This window comes from Hibiscus syriacus, unplaced genomic scaffold (genome assembly GCF_006381635.1).
Source record: "Hibiscus syriacus cultivar Baekdansim isolate YM2019G1 unplaced genomic scaffold, ASM638163v2 tig00110391_pilon, whole genome shotgun sequence".
NCBI lineage: Eukaryota > Viridiplantae > Streptophyta > Magnoliopsida > Malvales > Malvaceae > Hibiscus > Hibiscus syriacus.
The window spans coordinates 775042-792495 of NW_024062719.1; the positions used below are offsets into that span (position 1 = coordinate 775042).

Consider the following 17454-nt stretch of genomic DNA (forward strand, 5'->3'; position numbering starts at 1 on the left):
TAAAAGGATGTTGTCAAAATTGAAGATTTAGTAGTTAATGCGGAGAGAGAGAGAGAGAGAGGCATATGCGTTGCCCACCATTAACGCTTGTCTCTCAATCCAGACCCTTCTTCCCACCAATCCTCTGCAAAGTTACTCCTTGTTTGTGGTGGTGTTGGTGAGTGGAGATTTCCAGAGAGAGAAAGTGAAAAAAAGAGAAAAAGTAAAGAACCCAAGGTAATCAGAGGAAGAGAAAGGTAGAAATATTGTTGGGTATTTTCCCTTTTTCCCCAGATGCACTTTCAATGGGGAAAATGAGGACCAAAATCGCAGCAACAAAGAGCAGGGTCTTGAATCAGGGAACAATGAAGGGCACTTGTGGGAGACGTTGGCTTTTCTTGTCGAGCCTTTCTAATGAGTTCAGTTTCAGATGTGTTTTTGTCTTGTTCCTCAGCTTGTCGGTTTGTTGCCTGGGATCCTCTGGATCCTTCCTATGCGATCAGTGAAATCTGGGTTCGATGCTAAACTAGCTATTAAGCTCAGTGGTAAGAATTCTTTCAAACTTAGCTTTTCATCTTCTTTGTGTGATTAGGGCTTAATTCTGTGTTTGTCTGATGTCTCTGCCTCTGGTAAATGGATTTCTTTTCATTGCATTTTTTTATTAATTTAGATCCTCAATTGTTTAGAGTTATTGGGTATTCCCTGATTGATCTATCATTTACTTTTGTAATTATGTATCAATCAGGATTCTTGATGGCCCTGTTGTGAATTGATACCTGATACTTTATTTACCCTTTGGAGGTTGTGAATCATAGATTTTGTATCATAGGAAGTGATTGTTTTCCTTTAATTAGAGTATTTCTCTTTTTAGCAAAAGAAGTAAACACTTAATGGTTGATTCAATGCTTTCCTCCCCCTTTTTCTTGTAAATAAAGATGTCAAATTTGTGAGACAAGGGCTATGTTTTGTTTTTCATACTTTGAATTGATAACAGGTTGATCGGCATAGCACTGGTCATTTGATTTGTTTCTTAATTGATTAATTTGATTCCGACCGTCTTCCTTGACTTGCATATTTTCCCCAAGTAATTCCTTGTTTATTGTATATATTCATTTACTCTTTGCAGCTCCGATTCATGCATGTTTACACTACAGAAACCAGTTTCGGAGCTTGTTCAGCATATTGAACAGTTAGAGTATGATATCTATGAAGAAATGGTGTTCCGCATACCAAGGTTCTACACTCAACTTCTTTGATCACATTACATATGTTTACCTCTATATATGTGAAAATTTGATCTAAAAGCTACTCATTTGACAGATGGCTATCCTATCCATTCATCAGTCGGGTGTTACTCTACTAATGTGGTATTTGGTGTTTTATCCGATCCCATAAAGAGTCCAATAAGTCCAGTACACCTTAGTGTTCTGAATCGTCGTTGGTTGAGCTGTTCCTTCGACAATCCAATCTGACTTTGATGACTTCAATTTTTGGGCATCCTTCTGATTATGGGATCTTGAAGTTTCCCGGGGGCATCACTGTAATCCCTGTACAATCTGCTTCCATCTTTCAGATAACCAGTTTCTGTTAATTTTACTTTGTATACTCAATATCTGAAATAGAGGACAAATGCGTTGAGTTGAAGGATCAGCTAAGTATGGACTACGCCTGAGGTCTTATGAGGTATGACATCAGCTGTATAACAATTTCACCAATGCTTTGGTTTTGGGTGAATCTATGGTAACCTTATAACCCTAGTTTAGGAAATTAGGACCTTGAAGTTTCATCATCTCATGGAACTGAAATTCTGGGTTGTGGGTTTAAGGAAGAGTAGGTTATTTGGCCGTATGGATTTGTATCCTTTGACGCCCTTTTGGTTCCTATATGTTGGTTGTGTTTATAATTATTTTGATTTGTTCATTGCAGAACTGTTTGTGCAATTAACAAACCAAAATGGCTCCACTATGTCTTCACCAGTCTAGTTCAGGCTTCAGTGATGTCTGATAATTATGGTAACCTTCTGCCTCAGAGATTAAAGCAGTTGGCTCAAATCATCACGCACACTCCTGCAAGGAATCTTGGTCTCAATAACTCGGTCTTTGGTAAAGTTAAAGCATTAGTTTATCATCTTGTTTGAAGGGTACACTTCATGCTACCCCTCCCACACCTTCACCGGCTTTGGCTCCAGGGCCATCAATTTCACCACATCCCAAGTCTGTACCAACTCAGGCGCCAGCATGTCACCCAAGATTCATCATTTGCAATTGCACCCTGTCCTAATTGCAATGCTGCTTCTCCATCTGCTCATAGTCCCCTGCATTCACTGGATCCTAGAACCGTACCGTCTCTTCCACCTTCAATTTTCTCCCGCATCTTCTAGGTACGACCCCACCCCTCCCCCTTGTCCTATTCTCGTCCTGTGGTTCCACCAAGCCCACCATTAAGATCTCATTCCAACCTAATTCCTAGCACCCACCAGTAATTATCCCGGTCACAGTTGCCCCCAAGTCTACCACCATTAGCTTCAGTGCCTTATGGATCCCATCCCGGCCAAGGTATGGAGCTTACAAAGGCCCAGTTTCTGCACCAGTTGCTAAGTCTCCATCTGCGCAATCTCCGTCATGTAAGCATCTATGCTAAGCAAACTATGTGATGCTGCTTATGCTCTGTTTTCCATTTTATAAAGAATTATATTACTTAATACATATTGTTCAGCTTGAAGGTAGTATTGCCTTGTCAAGTTTTCAGCATTCGTTAACATTCTTCCAGCTTGCATCTATATATAGCTTGTTAATGGTGGTTTTCAACCATGGAAATGCAGTTGGAAATGCATTTGTTTTTAATTATCAGTCTTATTTCATTATAGCTAATTGTAACGATTGTTTTGTGATCATTGTCCTGCAGCCATAGCAGTACATGTTTTCCCCGAGGTATTCTGTTTACTAGGAGTTTCGGAGTCTTAATCTTCCATCTCCTTTTATGATTGAACAGATCCATTGTGCCATACCACCCTGCGTTCCACAAATCTGAAAGACTGCCAGGTGATGTTCATTTCCATTTTGATATGGCAAGGACTGTAGAACCACCTCTGAATAACACACCCAAAGCGTCCGAGTTTTTCATTTTCCTTCAGTCTATGCAATATATATATATGAACAATAGAAAGATGAACTGCAGGTCAAAGCCGGAAAGTTGGCAGGCCATTTATCTTACTTCGGATAAGATGTCATCACGCAAGATAAACGCAGGATGTTTTTCCCCAAGGGAATAACTCCTAGAGCTGGTTTGACTGCTTAAGAAGCCGGCATACCGTCTCCGATATCGATTCAAGTGTAAAGAATTATGATGTTTCATTTTGAGCAACTATAATGTAGGGTAAATGTAAAAAACTAGTGTTTTATAATAATGAAGGATAGATAAAAGAGTATATACTTGTATTGAATTGAGCATGTTGATTAGATTCTTGTGATGAATGGAATTCTTAAATGGGAGGATCACATTACAAGTTGATGAACCTAGTATGTATGATTCAGGTCATTGCTGGCCTTAGCTTAATATTTCCAGGCAGGTCCACGCAGCCAGGACATTGCTGCTCCACTAAGCAAGTACGGGTGTAATGAGCTGAACATAGATAATGAGGATAGATAAAAGAGTATATACTTGTATTGAATTGAGCATGTTGATTAGATTCTTGTGATGAATGGAATTCTTAAATGGGAGGATCACATTACAAGTTGATGAACCTAGTATGTATGATTCAGGTCATTGCTGGCCTTAGCTTAATATTTCCAGGCAGGTCCACGCAGCCAGGACATTGCTGCTCCACTAAGCAAGTACGGGTGTAAATGAGCTGAACATAGATTGAACGAATAAATTATGTTTGTGTCTGTTTATTTATTTTTGAAGGTATTTATATTTGTGTTCCTTTATTTATTTTTAAAGGTGTTTATGTTAGTTCATTTAATGATTTAATGATCGTGAACGTGTTTGTTTAACATTTGTTTAATGTTCCGTAACTAACATTTTCCCCCCTTTTTATTTGCCAGCCAAAGAAAAATGGTGAAATTACACTATTAGTTCTTAAGTTTTTTAGGCTTTAAAATTTTAACTTTAAGTTTACCTTATATTTAATTGGGTTAATTATAAAGTAATTGTCCATACTATAGAGTTTTTCCAAATAGATGTCTAATTTTTTTTAAATCATTAAGGTGTATAACGTTACTAACGTTACAAATATTACCACTTTAGGTGTTTTGATCTTAACGGCCGTTAAAAAGTCCGATAAGTGACATGTGTTATAATTTATAATTTTGAAATTTTTTTTTTAAAAGCTTTAAAATATTTTATTTTTGAAAATCCCTCATTTTTTTTTTCTAGGATATTGAAAAAAAGTCTCAATTTTTGAAAATGCCCCAAAAAACCCCATTGGTTTACTGGAGTTCACCAACAACTACTAGAAAACGACAATGATACGGGTGGTCAAACAACCAACACTCAGATTGACGACAAAGGGTGAGAATCGGTGGCAAAGGGCAACGTAGCCGTTGTCTCTTCTCTTTTGTGTTTCTCTTCCGTCGCGGCACCACCGGTAGTCGCCTTTTCCGTGTCATCGAAGCTCATCCACCATTCATTAGATTCCAATTCCGGCCACCCCTTTGTCTTTAGCGAAATAGGAAATTATATTTTTGAGATTGGGAATTAGGGTTTTTATGAATTGTGGGGTATTATGTGTAAAATAGAAAGTATGGGCCTTTTTTAATATAATGATATTTTAAAGTTTTATTAAATAAAATTTCCAAATTTACTAGATTACATGTCATTTAATAGGCTTTTTAATAGCTTCGGACATCTAAAACGATAATGTTTGTAACGTTGGACACCTGGATAATTTAAAAAACAAATTTGGACTCCTATTTAAGAAAAACAATATAGTTTGAACACTTATTTTATAATCAAACCTATTTAATTTAATGTCTACTTTCATCAACATTTAAAATCTAAAAAGATAAAAGGAATCAAATAAATAAACTTAGGAAAACTCATACACACATTGATAAAAAATTAGTTCATGATCATAAACGAACTAAATATATTTGTTTATTTATTTATTAAATGAATATAAATTTTTTGTGGGAGAGATATCGGTGTGTCCAATGAGAGAACGCCTGAAGAGTCCTTGAAGAGAGGAACCGAGTTCGCAACCGGGTCAGTCCACTTGCAAGATTGTCGACAACAAAATCGATGTCTCGGAAAAACATTTCAACGGTTCGATCATCGTCGTTGACCGAGGCGGCAGTGTTAACCATGTCATTATCGTCATTGATTTCATACCGATAAATAGGGATGACAAACGGGTGGGTCGGGTGTGGATACCCCCTCTCCTATCCCCATACCCATCTAATATTTTCAAATCCACCACCCGCCCATCACCCATGATGGGTAAAATTTTTCAAATCCACACTCGCCCACACGGGTACATTTTCAAATCTATTCTCACACCCACTACCCAACTAGAGATGTACCTTGCTAGACCCGCCTGACAACAACCTTAAATTATACATAAGCAACAAACATAAAACAAACACGTCCATTTAGAAGCATAATAAAATAAACCAAGGATTATCTGAGTTAAGTGTAACATAGAGCTTAAAGTACATAAACACCATAATAAAAGACAATTAAAGCCTAGAAACATAAATGACAAACACATAATATTTTTGTTCTTTGGCACAACATTCTCAAATTTCAGGCAATACTTGTGACATCTGTTACTCCAATATCACAATCATCATTTTCTATTTCTTCCAATTGAGAGTGTTTCAATTTAAATTCACTACTACCTACATATATAATAGAAGACAAAACTATAAAAGTTAGTAACTAAACTTTAATAAGATAATTAAGCACAATTTGACAACTAACATAGACTAAATAATAATATTACCTTTAATATCGACCTAAAGACAATTCTGAGCACACATTAATGCTTCAATCGTCTCCGAAAGTAGTTGACTACAATAAGGACCAATTACTCTTCCACCTATACTGAATGCAGATTCTGATAGGACAGTGGAGACATGAATACTCAAAATATTCTTGGCTATTTGTTGGAGAGTTGGATAATCATTTCCATTTGTTTTCCACCAGTTAAGAATATCAAAATCATCAACAAGTGGTATGTTGACAGTTTCTATGTACTTGACTAAATCAAATTTTTCTGAAATTGCATAATTATTTTGCTCTACAAATTCAGTAAACTCGTTCAACATTGTTCCTTTGGTTAAATTATCCTTAATATTTGGTTAAATTATAAGTTATATCTTATACAATATTAAGATTTATAAATTAGTCTCTAAAATTATCTAAATTCGTAATAGTCCAAAATTTAATGGGTATTTAGTGGGCGGGCGGATGCGGGCGAGTAAGGTCTCAAACCCATCACCCGCCCACCCGCAACGGATACCACTTTCTAAATCCACACCCGTCTACTACCCACTAAAGTTATACCTATCCCCACCCCAATTAGAGCGGATACGATACGAAATCCACGAAATTATACCTGTTTGCCATCCCTACCGACAAACGGGGCAGGTGTTGTGAATGCTCAGCCAAGGTACAATACAATCAGAGTGATACAAATGGTTACACGGAAGCTCTTTTGCATCGGCATCGACTACGAATTCATCCTTGCATACGGGGCAATGCGTGGCACTGATCAGAAGGTTTTCCGTGATTTTCACCACTGGCAACGCCTCAATGGCCGAAACAGCTGCCGGTGGGGGCTCTGTCCTGTCGGTATCGAAGCCATCTAACTCATTGCCTGTATCTTCAAGTGCATCAACAGCACTCGGCTGCTGTCGAGGTCGTTCGACGAGAGTGATCAAAGGGTCGAGGCCATGATCAGCACGAAGGTTAGGCCATGTGACATCAAGCTCGTGACTAGGTTGACGAAAACAATGGGGACAAAAACTTTCAAAAGGGGTTGAACTTGTGAACCTTATGGTTTTGGCAATGGAGACACCAGAATAATGATAAGTTCTCATCGTTCGGACTCCATTGACATTAACACCAGGACGACGATGGCTGCTTAGAGACATGGTTTTTTTGGCTATGAAAATGGGGATTAATTGTGTGTTTTTAGAAAGCTTTTTTTCTCAGATTATGGAAGAAGGATTCACAGTTCATTATATACGTGAAAAGGAGAGGGAGAATATCTTGGAGACATGCAAGGGATTCCATTTCTCTTCTAACATGTTTCTGTGTTTTCGTGGATATGTGTTCTTAATTTCCCCAGTTTTTCTCGTCTTATCTTGTATGGAAAGCAAAGGATGAATTGAATTAATGGGCTTTATTTTTGAAAAAGATTACAGTTTGAATACGTATATTATTTGTACACAGTTTTCTAATAAAAGAAGTTCCAAATATTACACTAGTTCAAGTCAGCAAGTGTAAAATTAGTGAATTTTATATATATATATTTTAACTTTTTAAAAATTAATATTTTTGAGAGTTATCTATCATAATTATTCACATAGATTATACATGATATCATATTAATTAAAAATTTGTATGATATCAATTATATATTAATAAATTCGTTTATTATAATATTAATTGTAAAAATTAAGGGGTTGTTTGTTTACTTCAGAATGATTAAGCGTTGAATGATTCAAATACTGAATGATTCAGAGGCTCTGTATGAATTAACTCTGAATGTGACATGCTGTTTGATAATGGCTCTGAATCATTCAGAATGTACTTCTGTGTTGAATCATTCAGCACTGTTTTGCTGAATCAGTCAGCACTGAATCATTTAGAGATGCGAAACAAACGCGCTTAATGTTGAACGATTCAGCATTCAACGCTGAATAATTCCATTAAGAGACAAACAAACATCCCCTAAGTGTTAGATGTACATAAATTATACAAATTACTTTTTTATATAATTATTTATATTTGATTTATTGATTGGTTAATCTTAATTAAATATTGTAAAATTTTATTACGAAAAATATGTTCCCATTAATTTTTGAATTGAGTACTATAGGGTCAAATTACGAGAATATGTCCCCAGGCTTTTTTTTCCCATCTTCCTACCCAATTTTCACTACTTATAATACTAAAATTATACCCCTATACTCAGTTAGCGAATCTAACATCTTATTCATAATCAACTGTAAGTTAATATTTATCCTTTTAATAATATGACTTTTAACTACAATTCATCTAAATTTATTTTTAATGAAAATTCCGTGAGTAAATTAAAATATAAAATTTAATAATAGAAAACAAATATCAAAGTATATGTAATATGTGTACATATGACGATCATTATTTTAGGTATAAGATATTATTATTTATATACATGTGATACTGATGTCATGTTAATACTTTAGACTTATAAAATATATCACTTCAGTAATAAATATTGATTATTAGTTAATTAATGATTTCTATCAAATAAAAAAATATTTTTATTTAAAATAAAATATTAAAATTCAAAATGCTTAAAGAAAAAAAGGTTAAAATGTTTATTGAATCGAATATTAAATGTAATTTTTTATATTATATTTAAAATAAACTCACATTTGACAAAATTCACCCAATGGACCGGACGGTAAAAAAACTGAGCTATTAGGTCATTTTCAAAATTAATTTGGATATACAACATTTGTTGTAGTGATTTAGAACTCGTCACGTCAAAATGACGATTTTTAATAAAAATATATTTATTAGAATTTGTCATCCCGACGTAATAAATTTTAAAAATTATATTTTATTAGAACTTGTCAAGTAAATATGATGAATTTAAATAAAAAAATATTATTTAAGCAAATTCTTCATGTGGACGTGACGATTTTTTCATGCACTATAATATTTACAATAGATCCCAAAATAAATTCAAAATTGATTTAAGGAGTTAAATTTTTTACCTGCTTAACTTATTGGGTCAATTTTACCCTCACTTTTGTTGGTATGGCCCATGAGCCCACAACTTGACAGTGATACGACCTAATCTCAAAGAGCCGGCTGATTCGACTCGGTAAAAGTCCACCCGAGTCGACTAACATTTTTTTCCCCGCGGATTGGGTTGGGTCAGCTAAACTATCCATCAAAAGCCACCCCAAATCCCTCCTGCCTCTCTCTTCATTTTCTCTCGGTCTTGTGGGAGGAGGAAAATATAGCCAACAACTTTCTCTCCATCCAAACACGCCATAGAAAATGTCTCATATAGTGTTCCAAGCGTCTCCACTTCCCAAAACGTTGTTGCTAAAGCCGAGCCTGCCGCCTCCGGCTCATCCTGTATCCTGTAAGCACAAGAAGAATCTGACGGTGAGATGTTCGTCTTCTTCTTTAATCGATGGCGTGGATTCCTCCGTCGCTGCTCTCGAGCGTTGTTTCTCGGCATCGCCCTCTTCGGGTTCGGGTGAGGTGGGGCCGCTTATGAAGGGAGGGCAGTACGGTGCGTTTGGTGCGGTCACTTTGGAGAAAGGGAAGCTTGATATGTCTCAGAAGCAGACCACGTCTAGCCCTGAGGTTAGTTTTCAAAATTTTTAGCTCTTGCCTAATGAGTTAAATTAAGCTTTATTAAAGCAGGCAATTGTCTAGTATTGAAGTATCAAATTCATGTAAGTATTTAAAGGATATTTAACGATTTTCGATACTTTGATAAATTTGTTTAATGTGTAGAATGAATTCAGATGGAAAATTTAGCTTATTTCTGTTATTTACGCTTAACGAAGCTAACAGGGAAACATTCCTGCTTGGATGAATTTTGAAAGGTTTATTTTTCATAACGTGTATTTTCAAACAGGAGGTTTAATTATGAGTTTAGGATCCTTAAAACTACCAAAATTTCAAACTGTGGTTTACCTTTCAGTTCATTGGATTGGACATATCGGTGTTCGAATTCGTAAGTTTTAACTAGATGTTCTATCTGACAGGAACTAGCATATATCATACTGAAGCTAGTTTGTATTTGAGTTAAACTAGCTTAATATACCATTTCTATCCCGTCCTTGGAACTCTCCATTTTGCAAGATATGAACAAAACTTTGCATCATACAATGATGAAAATTAATATGCTCGGAGTTGGACCTTTTGGTGTTATTTTTTTGTAGAACTCTTAAACATATGCAGTGTTAAATTAGGAACCCAGGTTTTTTTTTTTTTTTTAAATTTTAAGATATCCTACCCAGTGTTAAAAAGGGCGCAAGACACACTAAGGCAACAGGTATTTTATAGCCAAGGTGCATGCCTTATTGAAGTAAGGTACGCTTTTAAAAAATAAAGATATACATGTTTTTTCTAGTTGTATAGTGAAACAAAAAACAGTTCATGCAATGTAAACACCAAAGAGTATTCATCATTAACATTTTATGTATTAAGCATGGCTTCAAAGTTCTTTATATTCAATAATGAGATTCTTTGAATGTTCAACTTCAACATGAACCAATCAAGGAGAATGTATAATACACATGAAGCAGAGTACTAAACAAGAAAGAAAATTTAGTACTCTAAAAAGGACTATTAAGCTAGAAAGCATATACACATACATAATTAACCAAGATTTGTTAATCTGCTAGAAAGAGATAGTTTGGGATGGGGTTTTTAACCATGAATATTAAGCTAATGTGCTCATGTCAAACTGTGAGATTTCAAGAAAAGAGAGGTTTACTATTAATTTTTTATTCAAAAAAAAAAAAACACAGCCTGATAAAATAGATGGGTGTTACAAACTAGGGCCCTAGTAGGTTCTTTATCCTAAACTCTTTATCTACAAAATACTTATCTCCTAAGAAGATAAAAACCGATCATAAATAGACTTCTAATCTCGTCTGCTTTCTACCCGAATATCATTAGCTAAGTAAATTCTTCTCCCTTAATTCTTTCTTCTCATTGCAATACTATGGGAGTCAAAGACCCCCTAATACATGAAGATGGATGAATCCTATCATAAGACAACTTTCCACATCATAGAATAAAGTTGAATAGAAAAGCCACCATATAACTACGTCAAGAATTGGAAAATATATATATATATATATATATATATATAATATATATATACACACACACAAAATGCAGTAAAGTGGGAAATACACGCATTATTAGGACCTGACAGAGAAATTATGTTTTTTCCTGATTATTTTGCTTACCCACCTACAAACAGCAAAATAGATGAGCATATAGCATCAATTGTAGATAAAAAAATGAGCAGATAAGAGAACATTATGACCTCAATGTTTGGAATGCACACACAAATGGAAACAATGGATTGATGTGTGCATGTATGTATGCTATATCTCCCTCATAACAGCATATGCACACAGTTTTAGCACCACCCAAAAAAATAAATAAATAAATAAATAAATCATAAAAAGACAAAAAGAACAAAAAATTGAAGAAGCTGCGCCTTTTTGCGCCTCAGTGCCTGTTGCTCCTTGGGTGTGCCTTGCTGCTCTTCATTGAAATTGCCTCGCCTAGACCCAATTAGGCGCTTCACCCTCTCCTTGCCTTAGCGCCTAGGCACGCCTCAGCTGCGCCTTTTAAACACTGATCCTACCTACTTGTGTTTAGCATGCATGAGTACATATGACATGGATTTAAATACAGTAGTTGGTTTGTTAAAATATCTTCATAACAAGTTATGGACTTACAACTGGTTTATGCCGGATTTATTGTTTGGACATCTGTATATTAATGCTACTGTCTGTCAGTTGTGTATGAGGAACTGGGTTTGGAGTCTTTGGATGCTCATCCTACTATTCTCAATAATTAGCTTCTAGTGTTTTTAGCATCAGGTTCATTTTTTATCGTAAATTAGATGTTTACTTCTCGGAGTTTAGTATTTGTTTCCTCGAGAATATTGCCAAATGTTTTTGAAGGATCAGCTAATACATTTGAATTAGCTTGCAACAGGGGGAGGCGGTGGAGATATTGGAAAGAAATTAATCATGGAGGGGATGGAGGTGATGATGATGGAGATGATGATGACTATTTTGATGACTTTGATGATGATGGGGAGGGAGACGAGGGTGGATTCTTTAGAAGGCGGATGTTTCTGGAAGAGGTAAGAGATCAAAGTCTAGCAGATTCATGATGCATTTTAACAACTTAGCTAAATGCTTAAGGAATAAATATTCACCTGAAATCTTGGATTTTCCGTAATTTTTTTTACAGCTTTTTGATAGAAAATTTGTAGAGCTGTATTGAACGAGTGGCACAGACAATGATGGACTTGCCTGCTGGCTTCCGACAAGCTTATGACATGTTTAATAACTTTTCTTATTGTTGTATCACATGGTCAAGGCTCTGTTCGTTTGTGGTCAGATGCTGACTATAGTTTTTTTCTTCAGGGATTGGTCAGTTTCAGCGCAAATGGTAAAATTCTTAGCCATTAATGCCAGACCAACCACCAGTAGATTTATTTCTCGAACACTCCCACAAGGAATGTCTCGTGCATTTATTGGCAGGTATTCCCTGATATGATCATGTTCTCCTCTTGAGGATGTATCCAGCAATCTAAATGAAATGAGTATTGATCACAATGTATCGTTGAATCTGTCATTGATACTTACATATAATCTTTCTCTGTTATTAGATGCTTGCGGATCCTGCCTTTTTATAGACTTATTTTAGAGGAGGTTGCTACAATTGGTTCTTCTGTTTGGTGGGAGGTGAAGAATCGAAAGGATAGGTGATTTTAGATTGCATTATGAATGTTTGTCTTGTTTTAACCATTTTGATAAATCAACAAATACTTACTTTACTTTTGTCTACAGGATTAAACAAGAATGGGATCTGGCTCTAATGAATGTTCTCACTGTAGCAGCTTGCAATGCTCTTGTAGTTTGGTCGCTTGCTCCTTGTCGTTCTTATGGCAACACCTTCCAATTTGACTGCAAAACACATTGCAGAAGCTTCCAAACAATATTTTGAACGGAGTTATCCCCTTAGAGAATTCGACTTGCAAAAGAAATCCATTCTCTTTTCTACAAGGCTGCAGAGTTGAGTATTGTTGGATTAGCTGCTGGAGCAGTGCAAGGCTCTTTGTCAAATTTTCTAGCCAGTAAAAGAAGGAAAAGTAAGTAGATTTCGCTTATCCTTTAATTTCTTTTATTTGGAAAGACGAATTTTTTATTCTTGTTAGTAGGCTTCTTTTACTCGTGCATTATTGGTGGCCTTTTTTAACTGTTGGCAGATTATCTGTGACAATTCCGTCTGTGAGTACCAATGCACTTGGTTATGGTGCTTTCCTAGGACTCTATGCAAACCTTAGATATCACTTTTATGTGATTTGATCAGCAGTGGTCAACCATTTTGATGTCATTGGTGTAGCGTTGTTCTTCAGCACCGCTTTAAGGTCTCCATCTCTCTCTCACTCACCTCTGCCTACACACCCCTGTTCTCTGTTTCTCTTGTTTTTGTTGTGCCAAGCTATGTTGCTCAGACTCTTCATTTTTCATGAAGTACCCGTGTCTGACATTAGTATATCATTTTGAAAATCTGTAAATTGATAATTTTGGGGGTACTTTGTTGGTTACTTAAATTGAGTTTGTTGTTTTTTTTGCCTCATCTAACTGGTTATATGCAGGGTTTTGAATGTTCAAATAGGCCAAGAACGCCATTGTTTCAGGTCTTGGACTTCTTGGCATCAGACAAGGAAATGCTGAATCGGTTGCCGACAGGGAAACTAGCACTGCCGTCCAATTTTGTTGTTCGAAGGAATTCGACTCGAGAAAGACTCCCCACAAAGTGTGGACTCGCAACGATCGATCTAGTGCTTTGATTACCTTAAAGAAATCCACATCGCACCATCTATTGAAGAGTAGCTTTAGGAAGAGTTCTTGACTGCTTGTATGGTTTCAATTGAATGTTAAATATTTTGTATATTCATGAAGTGCTACACCAAGTGAGCCCTTAATAAATTGCAAGGGATATAGATGAACGACAATGGAGGTTGTGCAAACTTACATCATCTATCTAGAATGTTTTCCCATGTGTCCCTTCTCTTGTCGAAGACCATTGATTGATTCATATTTTATAGCTGTGATTAGGATTGAGCATTTGATCGAGTTAAATAATTTTTTTTCATGCGTCATATTTTAGAATATAAATTTATTTGAACTTTTTAAAATTGAGTCAATTTTCTGAATTTTTGTTTAAATTTATTTGTAAAATGTTATAGTGTGAATGGATTCAATTTAACGGCTTTATAATTATATAATGGGTAAACTACTATTAACTCTTTTACTTTTGTCATCGAACTTTCAATTTTATAAATCACACCACTTAAATATTTAATTTGTTTAATCAAACTACTATCCGTTAATATTTGAAGGAAATGCATACGTGGCAGTTAAAAGAATTGATATATTTCTACATTTAGTCTTAATATTTATACTCTTAATTTGGTCATAATTTAAATTTATTTTAATAAATTAGCCATTCAATCAGGATCTGACATGTGTCAACACAGGAACATGACATGTGTCACATCCTTATTGGATAGAAAAATTATTTAATTAAATAAATTTAAATTAATAAAAATATCCTCCAATCATGTATTGACATGTGACACGTGTCATGTTTCTATGTGATATATGTCAGATCCTGATTGAATGGTAAAAAAATTTAAATATGACCAAATTGAGAGAATATAAATATAAGGACTAAATGTAGAATATACCAATTCTTTAACTGCCATGTCAACTTTCCGTAAAATATTAACGACTAGTGGTCTGATTGAACAAATTAAATAGTTAGTGGTGTTTATTCACAAAATTAAAAGATCGATAACAAAAGTAAAAAGGTACTAGTTAAAGGATCAACTAAGTAGTTTACCCTTATAATATATATTCTTATAACAATGTATTGAGTAAATCAAATGTTATTTAAATTATAAAATATATTATAATTTTATTTTTTAAAATAATATATTTAAGAGAAAAATTAGTGAGAGTATAAAGGAGATAAGATATTTATGAGAAGAAAGAAATTATAATGAATTATAATAATCATAATTAAATAAAATAAAATAAAATATAAAATTAGAGGATTAAATTATAAAAAAAGAAAATTTATTGTTAAAATAAAAACTAAAGTTATATCGATATTTATAGTGTTACAGGAGTAGGTTGATTAAATTGGACATAATGATGGGTTAATTAGAGGTAGGAGGAATCAGAGATAAGTATTCGAGTTAGTTGAGTGATATGGGTTAATGAATCATATTTTATCTTTTTTTGGGTATAACCACTGACATCCGATCAATTGATCAACTAATTCGGATCAAGTATTGCAGAGGCAAGAACGACACTCCCAACCTAATTTACTCCATTCACATTCGTCAGGATTCAAACCACTAACATTTGGTAAATCGAATCGATTTCTGAATTAAATTGAATTTTACTAGCAACTATCCCAATTTTATTCTCATTTAAAAGCAGCCCACATCAGTCTACATGGCTATCTCCAAGTGCCCTTGCCTTCAGATTTTCTCTACCATGTTATTGCCTCACAATCCCATTTTACTTTTTTACGGTTTCATTTCCTTTGGATCAGGTAACTTTCCCGTCATTACTTCTGTTTTCTTTCCGAGTTTTAGTGGTAATAAAAAAGGATAAACTACACTGTTTGTCATTTTTGTTTCCATCACCAGCGACGTTCGGCGCGAGCGACAGTACAAGATCGCCACTTACATAGCGCGCAACAAGCGATCCATGCACGACCGAGCATCATCTGTTTGGCGTAATCCCATGCTGCCCAAATGCAAGTTTGGCGATCAAGAGAACAGTGCGAAGCCGGTGATCGCATTGATGAAGAAAGCCATCAACTGGCTGTTCTTGCTGCTCGGACAAATGATCGTTGCTACACCCTCGACCAGTTGAAATATTTCTGCAAATACACCAATAAGCATCACACTGGTGCTAAAGATCGCGTTCTTTACCTGACTTATCTCAATCTTTCGAGCAACTAGATCCTACAGGCCCTTTCGATAAAGAATCTTGATGAAATTCCAGTGATTGGTACGTATATCAAGCAGCATTTTTGATGATTTTACGTTGGTTCTTACATTTTCCCAGCAAATTGAAGTGGCAGAAGTCGACGCGAAGAATGCGATCGCTTTCGAATCGGATAGCCAGGAGTTTGATGTTTGACGGCGGCTTGTCATAGCTGGAGGAGGAGGAGATGGGGTGTGCGAGTGCCATAACCATTTTTTAATAAATAAATTTAAAAATAATTATCACTTTATTTTAGAAAATTGAGATTTGATAAATTTGAAATTTAATTTAGATTTAGAGTCGCTTAACCTTAGAATTAGTAGGTCGAATATCTAAAAATTTTTCTAAAATAATTTTAACAAAAATCATTTTTAAGACAAAAATGAGTATGCGTTTAATAAAGATTTATTTTAAAGGGTTCGAGAGTCGACTACACGTGAGGAAAGATGAGCACCCCCACAACGTCCAAAATTGATACCTAATTGCTTATACTTTGTTGTGACAATGAAAACAATAAATTCGATTCAAAATTAAAGTACGATCTTTTTATTAAACTTAATCAAGTTAACTTTTCGTTTGAATATCGTCGAATCGTATCATTTCTACAAGTTGTGTTTTCACACTCATTCTACGATGTGTTCTTGAAACTATTCAAGTAAAAGAAAAATAAATAAACAAGTGGATAGTATAATAATAATAAAAAATATAAAACTATGTAAAATAAAATATATTTGTACGTATTTTAAATACATAAAAAATTTGAATAAATAATAGTAAAAAATATTTTTGGATATTTGTATATTTATACATATATGTATACGTAATATATAATTATTTTAATATATATAAGACAGTAAACTATATAAAAAAAATACTTACTGCATATAAATATATAATTACCAAACTATTTTAACAAGAAATAAAAAACTGAATCAAAACCAATAAAACTAGCTAGGGAGCTATCCAGGCTATTTCATAAAATTTCAAAAAGAAATGGTGACCAAAATGAATTTATAACAAAGTTTTAGTGTCCAAAAGGATAAATTAAATCATTAATATGTAATAGCCATGGAGGACTAACATACAATAAATCATATATCAGCAGTTAAGATCAATACTTTACCCTAAACATAACAATATATAAATGATGATTAAAGTTTAAGTATTGAAAAATTCAAAGCTTGAGATTCGAAAATTAAGGGGGTGTTTGGATCAAGGAATGTGGAATTCCCATGGGAATGAAATCCACATTCCCATGTTTGGTTGGCCGGGAATCTCATTCCCGGTAATGTTTTATTACCAATAGTAGATTTTTTGGGGTATAATACCTGGAATGTTATTACCTCCATTTCCTTATGTATTGTTGAATTACCGGCATTTTGGACTAAAATGCCCTTAAATTTTTTTCTTCTTTCAAAAATATCATTCTTCTGTCATTAAATAATAAAAATTCTACGAAGGTTAAATT

The 17454-nt window shown here is 34.5% G+C and overlaps 1 protein-coding gene, 1 long non-coding RNA gene and 1 pseudogene across 2 annotated transcripts; 2 read left to right on the forward strand and 1 right to left on the reverse strand.

The window, feature by feature from the left end:
• The first annotated feature begins 324 nt into the window (after nucleotides 1–324).
• On the forward strand, nucleotides 325–1555 carry LOC120123229. The gene is made up of 3 exons (XR_005516175.1): nucleotides 325–524; nucleotides 1106–1213; nucleotides 1300–1555. It is a non-coding gene; the product is annotated as an uncharacterized LOC120123229 (long non-coding RNA).
• A 3532-nt stretch (nucleotides 1556–5087) lies between these two features.
• On the reverse strand, nucleotides 5088–7076 carry LOC120123184 (E3 ubiquitin-protein ligase RNF126-like). Its single transcript, XM_039142130.1, has 2 exons — nucleotides 6559–7076; nucleotides 5088–5313 (listed from the first exon to the last, which is right to left on the reverse strand). The coding sequence occupies exons 1-2, from the start codon at nucleotides 7074–7076 to the stop codon at nucleotides 5088–5090; spliced, it is 744 nt and encodes a 247-aa protein (XP_038998061.1).
• Nucleotides 7077–9048: 1972 nt separating this feature from the next.
• LOC120123185 lies at nucleotides 9049–13833 on the forward strand (annotated as a pseudogene).
• The last annotated feature ends 3621 nt before the right edge of the window (nucleotides 13834–17454 follow it).

What these genes read in the sequence shown, in the direction of transcription:
- LOC120123184 (XM_039142130.1), bottom strand. Translation starts at nt 7,076, where the DNA reads ATGTCTCTAAGCAGCCATCGTCGTCCTGGTGTTAATGTCAATGGAGTC. An exon ending in CACAACACCTGCCCCGTTTG is followed by an intron (nt 5,314 to 6,558) that starts TCGGTAGGGATG and finishes CATCCCTATTTA; the next exon opens with TCGGTATGAAATCAATGACG.